This window comes from Canis lupus, chromosome 15 (assembly GCF_048164855.1).
Source record: "Canis lupus baileyi chromosome 15, mCanLup2.hap1, whole genome shotgun sequence".
Classification (NCBI taxonomy): Eukaryota; Metazoa; Chordata; class Mammalia; order Carnivora; family Canidae; genus Canis; species Canis lupus.
In genome coordinates this window covers 4,248,639-4,263,786 of record NC_132852.1, presented here as the reverse complement: position 1 = coordinate 4,263,786, position 15,148 = coordinate 4,248,639, and the positions used below count along the sequence as shown (strand labels likewise).

The following is a 15,148-nucleotide window of genomic DNA, read 5'->3' as shown; positions in this document are numbered from 1 at the left end:
GGAAAGAAAGAAAGCAAGAAACACAAAAATTAAGGATTAGACTGTTTATATAAGGAGATTTTACAAAATGGGTCATTACCCTTGTATGCTGACATTATAAAAATGTTTTAAACTGAGATAGTTTTTAACAGATACTTCCTTTAGAAATGCGATCAGTTTTGGGATATGCCATTTAAAAAAGCACACATTCATTTAAAGCTCAGTTTAATTTACTTGGCAGCGTAGGGCAGATACTACATCGAAACAATGATTGTCCCAGAAAAACATGGTGGTGACAAGCAGGCGGTGACATGGCTGAGCAATACACAGGGGTCTCAGAATGCCACTGTTTGTAGCCATGGAGTTGAGTTTTTTCCCCAAAAGAAATGTTCCCCAAATGCTGGAAAACCAAAAAATAAATGTCAAAGGGAAAGGATAAATGCATCGACAGAATTTTTTTTTATTTTTTTTTATTTTTTTTTTTACTAAAACTAAAAACTATTTGATACTATATTAAACCTTAAAGACTGGTGGCAGCTCTATACAAATGTTCAGATTTCATTATTCAATGCTGGCATTGTTTCTTTCACTCCACTCCTCTATAAAGTCAACTGATAACCAACGTAAAGCAATTTCAAGGATGTGGTTATTCTTAAGAACCAAATTTAAAAGAAACCCACTATAAACCAGGGGGCCATATAATAGAAGGATCTAAAAATGATACAGCCCTTCTCAGAAACACAAAGAAAAGATGGCGTTCTCTCTGATTCTGCTCGCCTTCATGGAGGTTTAATGAGTCCCATGAGAACTGACATTGTTGTAAAGGAGAGAAGAGGCTGGAAAGGGGGAAGGACAAGTAGAGTGGTTTATCTGGATGCTATCTATGATTAACGAGAAGGGCCTGGAAAGAAACCAAAGCGTTTCAAAATCCCAAAGATGAGTAGAATGAATATAAATGTTTTGCAGCAGGTAATGAGAGACTGTGCTAGGGGCCAGGGTCGTTTTTGAAACGTTGAGAACACTGAAATTCAGAAATTTATGATGCCTTATGATGGGGGTTCTAGAGCTACAATACTAAAAACAATCTTAAATCTATGTCAGTAACGCTAAAGTAGCTTTAGAACCAAAAATTTATGGAACTCCTCTTGGCATGCTCTGTACTCCCATCTTTTCAGAACCATTCTCTCAATAAACAAACATCCCTGGTAAGTGTCTACCAGGGTAGAACCATAACACAGGAGTTAGGAGTGTGGTAGAGCTAGAATTTGCACCGGATTCATCTATCTCAAATCTCAACAATTTGATATATAAAAACAGGAGGAATGCCTGCCTCTCAGGGCTGGTGCATGCGCTCCACGAACACATCCATGAAAGTGCCTGGCACAGTCTGGTTAGAGACAGTCCCCAGCGAACCTTCCCTCTCTTCTCTACCCTCTGTTCCAATACGGATGCCTGGAATTTATATAATCATTTCAAGGAAGTGGTCAGCAAGAGAAGAGTATCATTTTGGGGACCTGAGGTAAAATTCTCCCTCAGACGTTGCAGGGTTTTGTTTTATAGGATCCCCAGGTCACGAAGACTCAACCAGCTGGGCTCGCCCACTACCATCCTCCATTGCCAACACGGTAACATCACATCCTACACAGCCACACACGGGCCTGTGAAAAACCCTCCTCTGGGCTGTACTGTGCCAATCTGCCAATGGGCCTTCTTGAAGCAGTGTTAACACACTTTCTCTTTCCCTTCTACCTCTCTCCTTGGCACCCAGATCACTGATGCAAGCCAGATTTTGGCAATCTTCTAAAAGTACGGGCTATTATCTGGTGTCTAACTTAACATTACGTTTATTCCTTTCTCAATATCCAGCAAGTTTATTACAATACCATATAGAAATGAGGATGTATTTTCTATACAGTTCTATAGATTTCTATTCCAAATTCAATGATCCTTCTGTGCCTACAAGGCTTCCCATCCCTACCACTCCACTGAAAATAATGATGCCTGAAGTTGTCTCATCTTCTCAGGGCTCTCATTTCTGTATGGATGATGCCGGGAGACCTGGAAAGAGGACGCTTTCACGTTGTATTTTCCCCTCTTCTGTTTATCTGAAAACAGCAGGGAAATAAATGAAAGGGCCCTGAAGCCCCTGCTAATGCTTGTGTAAGTGAGATGAGCTGAAGATTTCACGAAAACATTCCTCATTGCCTAAGGATTTGATGATAAGTTGGTTCCTGTTTATACCAGTACAAAAATATTTTGTCGGGAGTGTGCATTAGTACACCAACCAGTACAGAACGCGTATCTGCAGAATGGAATTCTTCATTATAAAAAATTTTCCACTACGGTAAATCAACAGCCCAAGCCAATTACGTTCTTTTCTTTTCTTTTTTTCTTTGCATGCTTGCAGGATTCACCTTAAAGGACTTACAGGGACGGCCGGCAAAATAAGCAGCATAAGCCAACCAGGAAATGATTTTAGCACAAAGGATGCAGACAACGACAAATGTATTTGCAAATGTTCACAAATGCTCACAGGAGGTGGGATGACTTTTCTCTCTTCCTATTTGTTTTGGCAAGGAAGAATTTCATAGAGTGAAAGGTTGGCCATTTGGACTTGAACTTGTGATTGGTGACAATGTCCACATTTCATAAATAGACTTACTAGATGTAGGGAGATTTGTTTTTCACTTTTTCAGACTGTTGAGTCTTAAGAATGTGATGTTGAGCTAGAATTGTCAGCAGGCCAACTGTGTCTCTTCAGGACCTCACTCTGGCACAGAGAGAAACATCTGATAGCCAGCAAGCTCTCTTGAGCTTATGCACGTTGAGTAGCAGATGTCAGAGCCATGCTTTAATTTCATTTTACTTTATTAAAAAGGTTAAAATTCAAAACAGCGACTGAAACAGTGACCTAGATTCATTAACACAAAAGTGTTTCTAATTAATAACTCACTGTTCAAAACACGGAATTTGCCGTTCTCTTTCTTTAGAGATTCATTTATACACAGCAAATACTTACAAACACAGAGATACTAATTAACCTGATTTTTTTAAGTGTGCCAAGTTAAAACAGTTGTCCAATTTAAATTAATGTGTTTATTCTCATGCTCTCCTTGCTCCCTACCTTTCATATCAGACTGCTTTAAAAAATAAAAATGGAAACCACACCCAGAAGCAAGAGACTATTTTAACAGTCACTTAAAATGGCCAGATTAGTATCCAGCAACATTTAAGAGCTCAAGGACAGGAACCAACTGCTAGAAAATCCACCCTTCTAATTTCTAAAAGTTTAAGAATTGAATGGCCAGAACTAGTTAATTGTGACTGAGACAAGAAAAAAAGCTTGACAAATGCTATCAAGCGAGTTCTTAAAAATACTGAAAGACTTAAACCAGCAACGAAAATTCTGCCGACAGGACAAACTGAATGTGAAGGCAAACAGGAAGTTAGCAGGGTTTAATTTGTAAAGGCCATAAATTCTATTACCAAAAATTCATTCATTACTCACCCAGGAAAGACAAAGGTAAGAGCTGTTGTCAATTTATTTGACAAATATAAGGTAACTACATAAACAAGATCTAAGCTTATCATGTGTTTGCATTCCAGTTAAGAATCATTTACGGTCAAGAGAAAGGATTTTTATTTATTCATTTATTTATTCATGAGACACAGAGAGAGAGCTAGAGACACAGACAGAGGGAGAAGAGGCTCCCTGTCGGGAGCCCAATGTGGGGACTCGATCCCAGGACCCCGGGGTCACCACCTGAGCCAAAGGCAGACGCTCAGCCACTGAGCCACCCAGGTGCCCACAGAAAGGATTTACTTATGAGAATAGTTTGAAACTCAGTAATTTTCATGTCTTTAAAATAACACTGAAAGAATTAGAATCCATTACAAAAAAATCAGTCCTATGGCTTTTCAGATAATTTATTTATAGGTATCCACATAATCTATCTTGGCAACACAGGGTTTCTATCAGCCATAGTTTTTCAATGATTATTTCAGTGAGAGAAACCTGTTATATTGATTGTGGAAAAGCTGCTATCTCCCTCATTCTACCATAATCATCCTTTTTGAAGTCAACAATAAGGGGAAAAGGGGTGGGCTGGGGGGACCAAATGTACCAAATCCTTTTTTCCCATCTGCCATTCCCACACTGAGCCCAGCTGTCCACTCGACAGGGCGGTGGTTTTCAGACCACCCATATGTCATGAACTACTCAAGAGAGTAGGAGAAATGCATTAATAACCAAGGAAACAATATATTTATTTACTCAAATCAAGATTTAGGGCTGAGAGTAGAAGTGGGAAAGAAACTGGGGAGAAAAACACAGCCCAAGAGAGAAGTGGAGCCGTCCTGACCATAAGGAAATCAGGTTCCAACCCGTGGTCTGGGCCCAGGGTAACCAGCCTGACGATCAGATCAGCTATATTTTTGCACGGACAGCAAATTCTATAGTTACGTCAGCCAACAGGCTCCAGAACAGAACGGATCTATAAATCCGTAATATCCCTGAATATTTTGAAGGATTCTAAATAACATGCACAAATGTCCTATCAAGTGAACATTAATGTGAATCAGCTCAAGTCATGAATTGTAACTGGATGAAATAATTGGTCACAGTCCAATATGTAAATATAATAAATATAATCACTACATTAAAATATTTTTTTGTTTAAAGAAATAAAACTACACAGATATAACTGAAGCTGTCCTGTCAATACCTGCCCCTGGGGTGACCAGTGAATTCAGGCTTATTCACATTAGTTATTTATTTCACTAGGTATGCAGATATTAGTAACAGTTGTTTTTTCCCCCATATTCTAAAATCTTACATAAATGGCATCATACTGCATGTGTACTTGCAACACAATGTTTCTAAAATTTATTTAGACTATGTAGATCTAGATCATTCCTTTTCCCTGAAAACCAGGGCTTGGGGCCCACTCCTGTTTCTAGGGAAGAGCATTAAAACCCCAAGTGTGGCCATTTAGGTGTAGCTGTGGGACCCACGCCCTGCCCCTGCTGCTGCACCAGGCAGCTCCCTCACTTTACCGAACAAACCACAATAGCTTTAAATCTCCTTTTTGTCTCTAGGACTTAAAGATGATTTTCTTTCATCTAGCTCCCCTGAGTAGTTAAAATTTGGAGACATTAAAAAAAAAAAATGTCTGGTAGGAGGAGGGAAGCTGAATAGTCTGGCCCACTAAGTTGTTGGAATCCACTGAGAGTCATCCAAGAATTCTTCAGTGTTATGACTTATCCGTGCCTTCCATCGTACTCTGGTGGTCACCACATCGGGACCAGGGAAGACGTGCCATGCACGTCTATGGGTGATGGTCTTTCCACGCTCACGCGGGGAAGGGAGCAAAGCAGCCCGTAAGAACCTCTGCCATGTGGAGCTAGGATTTAACTTGGGTAAGGCTGGAAACCTTACTGCTCATCTGTCAGTGCGGCACACTCTTTATGCACGAATATTTGCATGAGTCCACTTAAAATGCACGGAATGCGACTGGAGGATTAGTCAAGTGTTTCTAAGGCCATGCTGAGATGGAGTTAGGGTTACCAAGTTCCTAATTCCTTCTGCGTCTTACTTTCACAGGCTGGTGGTTTGATGCATGCGGCCCCTCCAACTTGAACGGAATGTACTACCCGCAGAGGCAGAACACAAATAAGTTCAATGGCATTAAGTGGTACTACTGGAAAGGCTCAGGCTACTCGCTCAAGGGCACAACCATGATGATCCGACCGGCGGACTTCTAGGTGCCTGCACACACCGGAGGAGCAGCGGACTGTGCTGGGTGCCAAGACCTCAGCCCGAAGCTCGAAAAGCCCAGGCTGCGTCAGTGTCTCTTCCACCTCAAACAGGTGGCGTGTGCGCGGGTGCACCGGGATCCACGCGCTCCAGCTGAGAGCCCCGCAGACCTCCTCACTCAGGCCTGCACCACGCAGGCCCCAAGCGCAGCCCTGGTATTGTGACCCAGCAGAACGCCTATGGCAAGATAAACCTAAGCCTGCGAATTTAAGACTGACAATTTACAGACTCTGATGTCACAACCAAGAATGTTGTGTCGAGTTCATCCGTAAATAACTGGAAAACAGAACACTTAGGCTATACAGTAGAGATAACCTTGGAGCTACATTTTTCTCAGTCCTGTTTATGGATTGTGTAAATATCCATATGTCCTGAATTCAGCATCACTATCATAACTGAAAGGAAGAAAAAAAAAAAAACACTAAGCCATAAAAATATATTATGTATTCAGGGATTTTCTGGGAAGTGCTTATTTGCAGTTTAATATTTGGAGAAGGAAAAAACATAGTTAATGCATTTTCACTCCTCCTCTTAGGTGCTTTAAACTTTCATCCTGAAATCAGCATATTTACGAATGTGTTGACAGCGTAGATTTAAGTGAATGCTCAAATATGTATTCCAAGTTTAAATGGTGAAAACTTCCAGGATCTCTGAAATTATAGAAATGTGTGTTCTTTCAGTTTATATGGAGATTGTACTATTTTTTTTTCTGCCTGGCTGTTAAATATAAAGGTATTTTTAGTAATTAAATATAACTTATTAGATAATTACATTTAACCTTTACGATAATATTTACGATTTTGTGATTTGATTGTGCTAATAACAAGGAAAGATCTGTTTTTTAATGATGAAGAAAATTATACATTTAATTCTATAACAAAGAGACTTTACCATCTTTTCCTCACTATTCTATTACAAAGGTCTTTTATTTTTTCTTCTAGTAAGATATATTTTAGGGAAGTAAGCTATAGTTTAGTTTGTGGTTGAAAAACAACCTTCTATTTAAAGCACACACAACCTATACTTCTCAGACTAGATTTACCCCTAAAGGTATTTTTTTTTTAAGTGTCCATCAGCAAATTAAAAAAAAAAAAAAAAAAAGAAAAAGAAAGAAACGCATTTTGGAGTGCAAAACCAAAATCTGATGCTTATAGTAGATTCAAATCTTTACAGAAAATCTTGAGAGTATGGATTTAAGCTCAGGGCTGCAAAACTTTAAACCCCTAGAGTTTTAACTCCATTTGAAGTTTTCATAGTACAATTAATACTAACATACATTGTGTAAAACTTTATAATTTGCAAGTAATTTCTCACATATTTGCCTTGGAGTCAGCTGCTGCTAGGAAGCTGAGGGCCAAATTTGAAACCAGCATTTACCTCATGTCTGTCTTCACTTTATACTGTTCTACCACTATGTTTTTCTCGTTATTTCCATTTTTCTTGTGTAATTTACTTTACCACTATACACCCTCGCCCCAACTTCATTTGAGAACGCTTACGTTTGCTGCATGTTTCAAGTCATTTTATGGACTCCGGAAGAGTCAGGCACACCACTTTCTCCACCACTTGGCTGTACTTCCTCAATGAATGTGTTAAGTAAAGAACCTCCCCATCTTTTAATGGGTCTCTCTTTTTACAGTTAAGCATAGTGTATAAATTCAACAGAGGTAGCACAGCTTGGTGTCAAGTTTAAACATTATCTGGTAATAAGATAGCTCCACTGCAAAAGAAACCTTGTTTCTGTGATGTCTCAATGACCACACAGCAAACACTGAGATAGAGAAATGATATGATAGGACAAACTGGCAACAACATACTTGATACCATGTGCCCACACAGACAGGTAAAATGCATTTCAAAGACAAGCCTCACGTGTTACATAGAATTACATGTACTCTCTGATGACAGAGAGTAGGGGAGATTTGCGTCTTTGCACTCCAATTCCTTACATGATATATCAAACAGAGTCTTGCCAACAGGAATGTTTTCTCTCCTTAAGAAAATCTTTATAAAGTGTAGAGAAAATCAAACCAATAATCTTAAATATGAAAACAAAAGCAACCTCACAATCTAGATAACTCAGTAATAAAGGGCAGTGTCCTACACATAATGAAACAGCAGATAACATCAGCCCCCGTCACAGATAAAAATCACCACTTCACTTTCAGGTATTGATCTTCCAAAAGAATAAATTGTATCACATACCAGTTAACTTTTTTGAAAATGAAAGCCAACATCTACACGATCCTGCTTCCAAGTAAGCCTGAAATTACCTATTTAATTATCAATCTTTAAAAGAAATTGGAACCTCCACTAAGCATTTGAAATATTTAAAATTTAAAATTCAGCAAAGTTGAAGTTGATTTTGGAAGCTGATTTTGGAAAAAGTATCAGAACATAAGGACTGTATCATGTTGCTAGCAGGCCATGACTTTTATACCTATCAATTCTATCTTTATGAGCAGTAACAGCTTTATTTCTTAAAGCAGCAAACAAGATATCATACCACCTCCTCAAGAATCTAGTCCTTTTTCATTTTTTGTTTTTCTCAAGGACTTTCATAATTAAAATTCTTTAAGATTTCATTCTGCAGAATTATTTTTTTTGCAGAATATTCTCACATTCCCACATTTTCTCTCACAAATAGATTGAAAAAGTATTATGAAAGATCTATAAAATGTGTTTTTAACTGTGAGCATACTTGGTTTTGACTTAATAAAAATTTGAGTCTGTATCTATGCAAATAATAATTTCCTGAAAATTCCAAGTTGTATTTACCATAATAAAATAACATCTGACTTACAGGAGCTGCAGGGAAGTAGTTAGAAAGTTCAAACGGTTCCTCGGAAATCCAGTGACCCATTTCCAAAGACCACAGTACCTACAAGTGACACAATAAAAAGAACATTTATTATAGATTCATTAGGCTCTCAGTGGATAATAAACCACTTTGAAGAGATGGCCAAAACAAAACATATGCAGTGACTATGCACTCCATAGATCTGAAGCAGATGTGTCTTAAATACCAAGTACCATAGAGTCGTCACGTTGAATCAATCTTATGAATCATAAATGCTTCTTTAAGAAAAAAAAGTTTCGCAATGATGAGAAATCTGGGTTATTATCTTAGTGAGGCCAACTACTAAACACCACCCCAATAATAAACATATGAAATACTTTTTTAAGAATTCCAAGTTTCCAATTTAAGGAATAATTATTGACAATCCTCAGTAAATATTCCAGGATTTTATTAATTTAAAAAAAACACATTTATTAGGAGAAGATAGATCATAAGTTTAAATTCAAAAAGCAGCCCTTCTGGCATGTGACTTTGTTTATAACATGGACTAATATTTTCAGAAGTTCTCCTAAAGCATTTGAAAATCCTTCCCTGACTTTGGAAGGATAAAATATTTCATAAACAAGCTTTCAGTATTTTTATTTATTATTGTTATTTGAACCCACATATTTTAAATGATCAAAATGATGTTTTTGTTTTTAATTCAACAATGTTCAAGATTCTACAGTCCTCTCCACTTGATGACCAAACTCCCTGAAAATCTGTTTCTATTTCCATGCACCAATAGAATTATACAACAAAAATAATCAAACTGAATTACATATCCCATATTTATTTTTCATCTGCAATTTCATTTCTTACATTCGGTGAATCCACTCTCTTTTCTAGAGCAGCTATATAAAACAAGTTCATTCTGCTGAATTAAGGGGATGAAGAAAGGAGTTTTCCTGTTTGGTAGTTTCTAAGATTCAGACCCATCTATGGGAGCTTGGTCTTAAATATTTCCTTTTTTATATAATGAAGCTAATACTTATCCAACGTGAGTGAGTGAGCCGTACTTCATTTCTAAGAAAAATGAGCATACCAGTGGAATAAAGACAGTAACAAGACACAGAATCTGAATGACAATTTCCAGCACCGGTCTGGATCTTACTTTAAAACTGATGCATTTATTCACTCAACACTGTTTTCTTCATTTCACTATCCACTCATCTGTGAACAACGTGTTGAGAGCCTCCTGTGAATAAGAACCCATGCTAGGTCCTAGAAACACAAACGCAATCCCAGAGGAGTTCACCCTCTGGCAGGAGGGCATGAAGACAAACCACAAATGGTGATTTCCCAAAACAGTTCTGTGGGAACCTATAGAAGAAGGAAACTAACTCAGTCTAGGAGAATCAAGGAAGGGTCCACAGATGAGGTGACATTTTAAGCAGAGTCTTAAAGGATGAGTAAGAGTTCATCAGGCAACGACAGAGAAAATGGGGAGGGGAGAAGACATTCCAGCACAGAGAATGCCATAAGCCAAGGCAGGGTTAAAGTGGGCTTTTTTTTGTTGTTGTTTTGTTTTGTTTTGTTTTTGGCTAAGGGTGCTTTGGAAGAAGAAGTAAGAAATTCGGGTTGGTTAGATTCCTAAGTAAGGTATAACAATATACCGTTTCTATCCCTGTGTGCGCAAGGGCATTAGCACATGGCAAAAGAAATGCTGGTTGGCAGAATCAGAAGACAATCCAGAAAAGACGAGAGAAAGAGCTCTGAGGGTGCTGGGCCCCGGGTGACAGAATGGGAATGGAGTATAATGCAGGGCAATGTGTCTTCACTATAGAGAGAAGAAGCAATGCGGTGTGTTCCCAAAGACCCTATTCTTTCTTCACTTAGATCTGGTGTATAAGTGAGCATTTTGTCAGTTAAGTCTGTTTTTGCTTTCCCCTGATTTTACTGTCTAACCAATATAGATAGACATATACATATATATGCACGCACACACACACACACAATACACACATATATATCTTCATAAGGTCAATGAAAGAGGGTATGAAAATAAATAGTACACTGAAATCATGTTTCTTCAGAGGTGGTTAAATCATTTAAGTAACACAAGGTTTACCTTACGGAGACACACTAACAACACACGTGTGGTTCCTTACAAGTCTGTGATTAGCCCAGGAAGTAAAATGTAAAACGTTTCAAAATCAAGTTCATTTCAGACATGAGGCAATGTGAAAGAATTAGAAAGTGAGAAACATAATGTACCAGGGAGAGAATCCAAGGAGCCAGTCTTAAAACTGCGTGTGGCATTTGAGTTCCAATGTAGTCCACATTAAAATGTCAAGAGAGCCTCCTGGAGAAAATTTATGCTCTCTGAGCTTGTCCCTTTCTAAATGTTATAAAAATAAAACCATAAGGCATCTAGAGTAGAATTTTGCTAAGTGAATTAATAAAGTGAATTTATGTAGGCATCCCAAGAATTAATACTGGACAGAGATAATAGAAAACATTAATTCGACTGTAACAAAATCATCAAATCAGAAATAGAGTGTAAGCTTTCTGCTTTAGTTCTTTCATTAGCCAAAGTTATCTTTAGTAGTGTTACATATTGAGAAAATCTAACTCTGCAAGATCACAGTTAAGGCCCTAAGTGAACTAAAAGGTTAACCCATCATACTTCCCATCGTATATGTGATAGAATAAAAATAACTAAGATGCTAAATAAAGTTAGAAATTAGGTTGCATAAATACAGAGGATCAAATTCCACGTTTATAGCCCTTAGCATGAGGGCTGAGTTAGTTCAGCATTCACTGAGAATGAATATAATATTTTTGACATTTTAAAACTGTCATTCATAAAACGTGAACCCTGTTGATGAATCTAAATAGAAACTGCTTGTCTTATTATTAGATTAACAGCTACTGACGAGACAAATTTCCACAATGTAGGCGTGACCAAGCAGTTAATTCCATACCAGGCAAAACACAAATGGTCTTATTTCGTTTTATATACATCTAATCATTCTATTTGAATAATGTGAGTCAGTGGAGCTATGGTGAACCAAAGCCAGAAAATGTCATCGGTACTGAAGGCAAGTCAATAATAGCATCATTTACAAGGAAGACAAGGAAGCTGACTTATGGTTAACATATAGCAAGATGAGCACACCTTTATCTTCACCTTCTCCCAGACTCAACCAAAGGGATGGAATTAAAAGGAATGAGAAGAGTCTACAGGAGATAAAACAGGATGATATTTTGGAAGTTGCAGAGCAGATGAATGAATTATAAAGGACTTAGAAGAGCAAAGGAAGTTCAAATTTAATGTCTAGAGAAAGAGGTCCATAGGAAGCATCCAATTCCCTCCACAGATTCTCTAAAAGGCAAACAAATTGGTGGTCCTGAATACCTCTGAAAATGGGGTACAGAACAGGGTAAAAAGGATATATCCCCTACCTCCTCATTCACCCTCCTCTAAAATATAAGACAAAACTAAAGTCAGCCTGTTCTGAGAGCAGTGGTGGAAAGCGCCAGGGAAAACCTCACCAGCCCTCCCCCTGGGACACCAGATATTCTTTTCCAGGGACACAGATGAGCCCCAGGGGGAAAAAGACATGCAAATACTAAAGCTTGTATCTCAAACACCTCAATTCACACCAAATTATCTATACACCACTCAGGCAGGCAGAGTTTCAATCAGCTTTTCAGTGCCTCCTTATAGAACATGACTTTATACCCATTTGATAAAAGCCTCTAGCTTGAAAACATAGACCAAACCAAACAAGAATGGAATTCCTGGGATCCCAGTGGTGGAAAGTCCCTGGCTGACAGCAGCTCTGTAGACCTAGAGAGAACCAGTCTCAAGGGGAAGAGAATAAATGGGCTCACGGGTGGTGTCTCCAAGAAAAAAATATATGGGATGGGAAGATAATCTGATGTAGAGACAGATTTGAGAGAAGAGTTATAATAATAATAGAAGTTTTTGTGATTGGTTGCTGATAGGTGCGTAGGAAACTAAGCAATCAAAATAACTGTCGACAATTAGCTCAGGAAAACCAAAAAGCACAAATTATCAGAGATGAATCATAGTACATTACACGGCTCAGTTCAAATAGCATCCACATACTCAGTTCCTGTGTGAATGTGTGTTTATACGCATCGATAAAATGTTTAAAAATGTAACATATTGAGTAGACTGCCGAGAAGAGTGGGGAGTAACCAAAGGCAGCCATAGTGTCATATTTTGATCCTCCATCAAAGGAATTCTATAGATAATGTCTCAAAGTGAATTTAAAAAAATAAAAAGGCAAGAAAAACATTTCATTCAGAAATATGGAGGTAAAATATCAGACGGCTACTTCAGGAGTAACACTCCAGGCTGGGAAACAACAGGGCAGGCGGTGCCATTTTTTTTATTATAAAGCCTAGCAAATTATACTTGATCTTTAAAAACACTCTGTTTTGGATAATTTTAGTCTTACTAAATGAGACTTTTCATTTAATCATCACCCAGATTTCTGTATTCTGTGATTACCCCACGAAACTTTGCTCTTCTATTTCAAAAGGGCTTTGCAACTTGAACCAGTTTGCTGATATCTATGAGGACATCTTGCTGAGCCTGTAATTGGAACTGAGCTGAATCTATAGATCAAAATGGGGGAGAACCAAAGAGAAAAACAAATACCATCTGATTTCACTTACATGTGGAATCTAAAAAACAAAACAAACAAACAAAACAGGAACAGGCTCCTAGAGAGAGTGAGAGAGCGAGCAATCCAGTGGCTGCCAGAGGGGAGGAGAGGAAAGGGATGGGCAACATAGAAGGGGAATAAAAGGTACAAATATCTGGTTATAAAATAAATAAGACCCTGGATGCAATACACAGCACAGGGAATATAGTTACTACCTGACAGCTTTGTATGGTGGCAGAGAGTAGCTAGATTTATCGTGCTGATCACTCCCTCATACATGTAAAGGTTGAATCACTTCATTTGTCCCCCTGAAACTAATATAACATTGTATGTCAACTATACTTCAAGGAAAAAAAAATGTTGAAGGGGGGGGTCTGACTACTTAAAACATATCCATTTTCCCAAATTCATGAACATAGTATCTCTCTCTGTGCTTGGGTCTTTGATTTCTTTCATAGAGTTTTATAGTGTTCAGCAGGCAGATCTTACAAATATTTTTGTCAGGATTTAAATATTTTAATTTCTGTGGATGCTAATATAAACTGCATTTTTATGGAAAAAAATCAGAATTCCAGTTGTTTATTGCTAGTACACAGAAATACAACTGAATTTTGTATATTGACCTTCGTACCCTGTAACCTTGCTGAACTTCACTAGCTGTGGGAGCTTTTTTGTAGATTTGTTGATAGTCTCTGTGTAGACAGTTATGTCTTATGCGAATAAACAGTTTTATTTACTCCAATCTGTGTGCCTATTTTTTGTTTAGTTCCCTTAATGGACTAAGACTCCCAATACAATGCCAAAGAGAAATAGTGACAGCACTGCAATTGCTGGAACTCCTTCGTGAGGCAGATTAATTTGATTTATTACAAACAAAAACAAAATCAAAACAAAACAGGACAGCACAAACCCAAAGTGTTTCTGGGCGTAAATGGATGTACCTATGGAAAGCACAATGTTTCTTTGTTTTGCTTTATTTTTAAATTTAAAAATTTTATATTGTTATCTAGGACTGGCACTGGCTACTGGTCCTGGTGCTTTTATGAACTGCTTCATTCTCCTTCTCCAAGGAATAATCAGAAAATTCAGACTGGTCGGTATAGCTCAAGATCAGTGAATGTCACTTTATAAACCAAAACCAATCAAATTAATTTCTCTTAACATTCACCTTAACTTCCTTCTTTGTGGGAAACAACAATATTCTTTGAATACAAAAGACTTCACATTGTTCAACATATCTGCTGATCAAAACCTAATCTGAAGGTCAGAAACTTATGCCTCAAGTTTAACCTGTGGGAATTTAGTTAATTTCAAATAGTTCAAAAGTATACTTGTTTCTCTAACCGTCAAGAAGAGTGAGGTTGTCATCACTACTCTCACTCCTATCACCCATCCTTGACCCCACCAACTGCTAGAAAACTTAGCTGCAAGAGTTCACGGAGGTATAAAAACATACATTCAGCATTTGCAAATTTCTTCTTTCTTATAGAAGAGGAACAAAAACTGTAATCACTAAATGTTTTTGCTATTTTAAGGTACCAAGAAAACAATACAAATCAAATTACAAATATTTTTCTCATCAGATTTTATAGATTCTTTGCCTCAGGTATAAGAGTAATTAATTTGCTCAAACACCACCACCTTAAGAGAATTTGCTGCTCCGTACACTGTTATGACTTTTCCCACCAAGAGAACAATATTTATGTTTTCTCCATAACTACACACTGTAGTAAACTGATTAACACCACAGAATCCAGGCAACGTGGTTAAACTAACCTCGGCCTCTCTGCATCCCTGCAACAAGAGGTATGTTTAACCTGTCTCATGAAAACGTTATACATCATTATAAATTATAAAAGTACCACATAGCTA

The 15,148-nt window shown here is 37.8% G+C and overlaps 2 protein-coding genes across 13 annotated transcripts in view; one reads left to right on the top strand and one right to left on the bottom strand.

The window, feature by feature from the left end:
• ANGPT2 (angiopoietin 2) overlaps positions 1-5,720 on the top strand; it is a 53,651-nt gene extending 47,931 nt beyond the window's left edge. The window contains exons 6-7 of the mRNA XM_072775792.1: positions 2,387-2,517; positions 5,582-5,720. Coding sequence (XP_072631893.1) covers positions 2,387-2,398 — 12 coding nt within the window. The 3' untranslated portion in view covers positions 2,399-2,517; positions 5,582-5,720. The remainder of the gene's footprint in view (positions 1-2,386; positions 2,518-5,581) is intronic.
• MCPH1 (microcephalin 1) overlaps positions 1-15,148 on the bottom strand; it is a 232,935-nt gene that overhangs the window by 118,992 nt on the left and 98,795 nt on the right. For all 12 annotated transcript variants that reach the window (XR_012007363.1, XR_012007364.1, XM_072775785.1 and 9 more), the window contains one exon: positions 8,598-8,675. Coding sequence is in view for 10 of the 12 variants with exons in the window: in XM_072775785.1 (XP_072631886.1) it covers positions 8,598-8,675 (78 nt within the window). In the remaining 2 variants the exon portion in view is untranslated. The remainder of the gene's footprint in view (positions 1-8,597; positions 8,676-15,148) is intronic.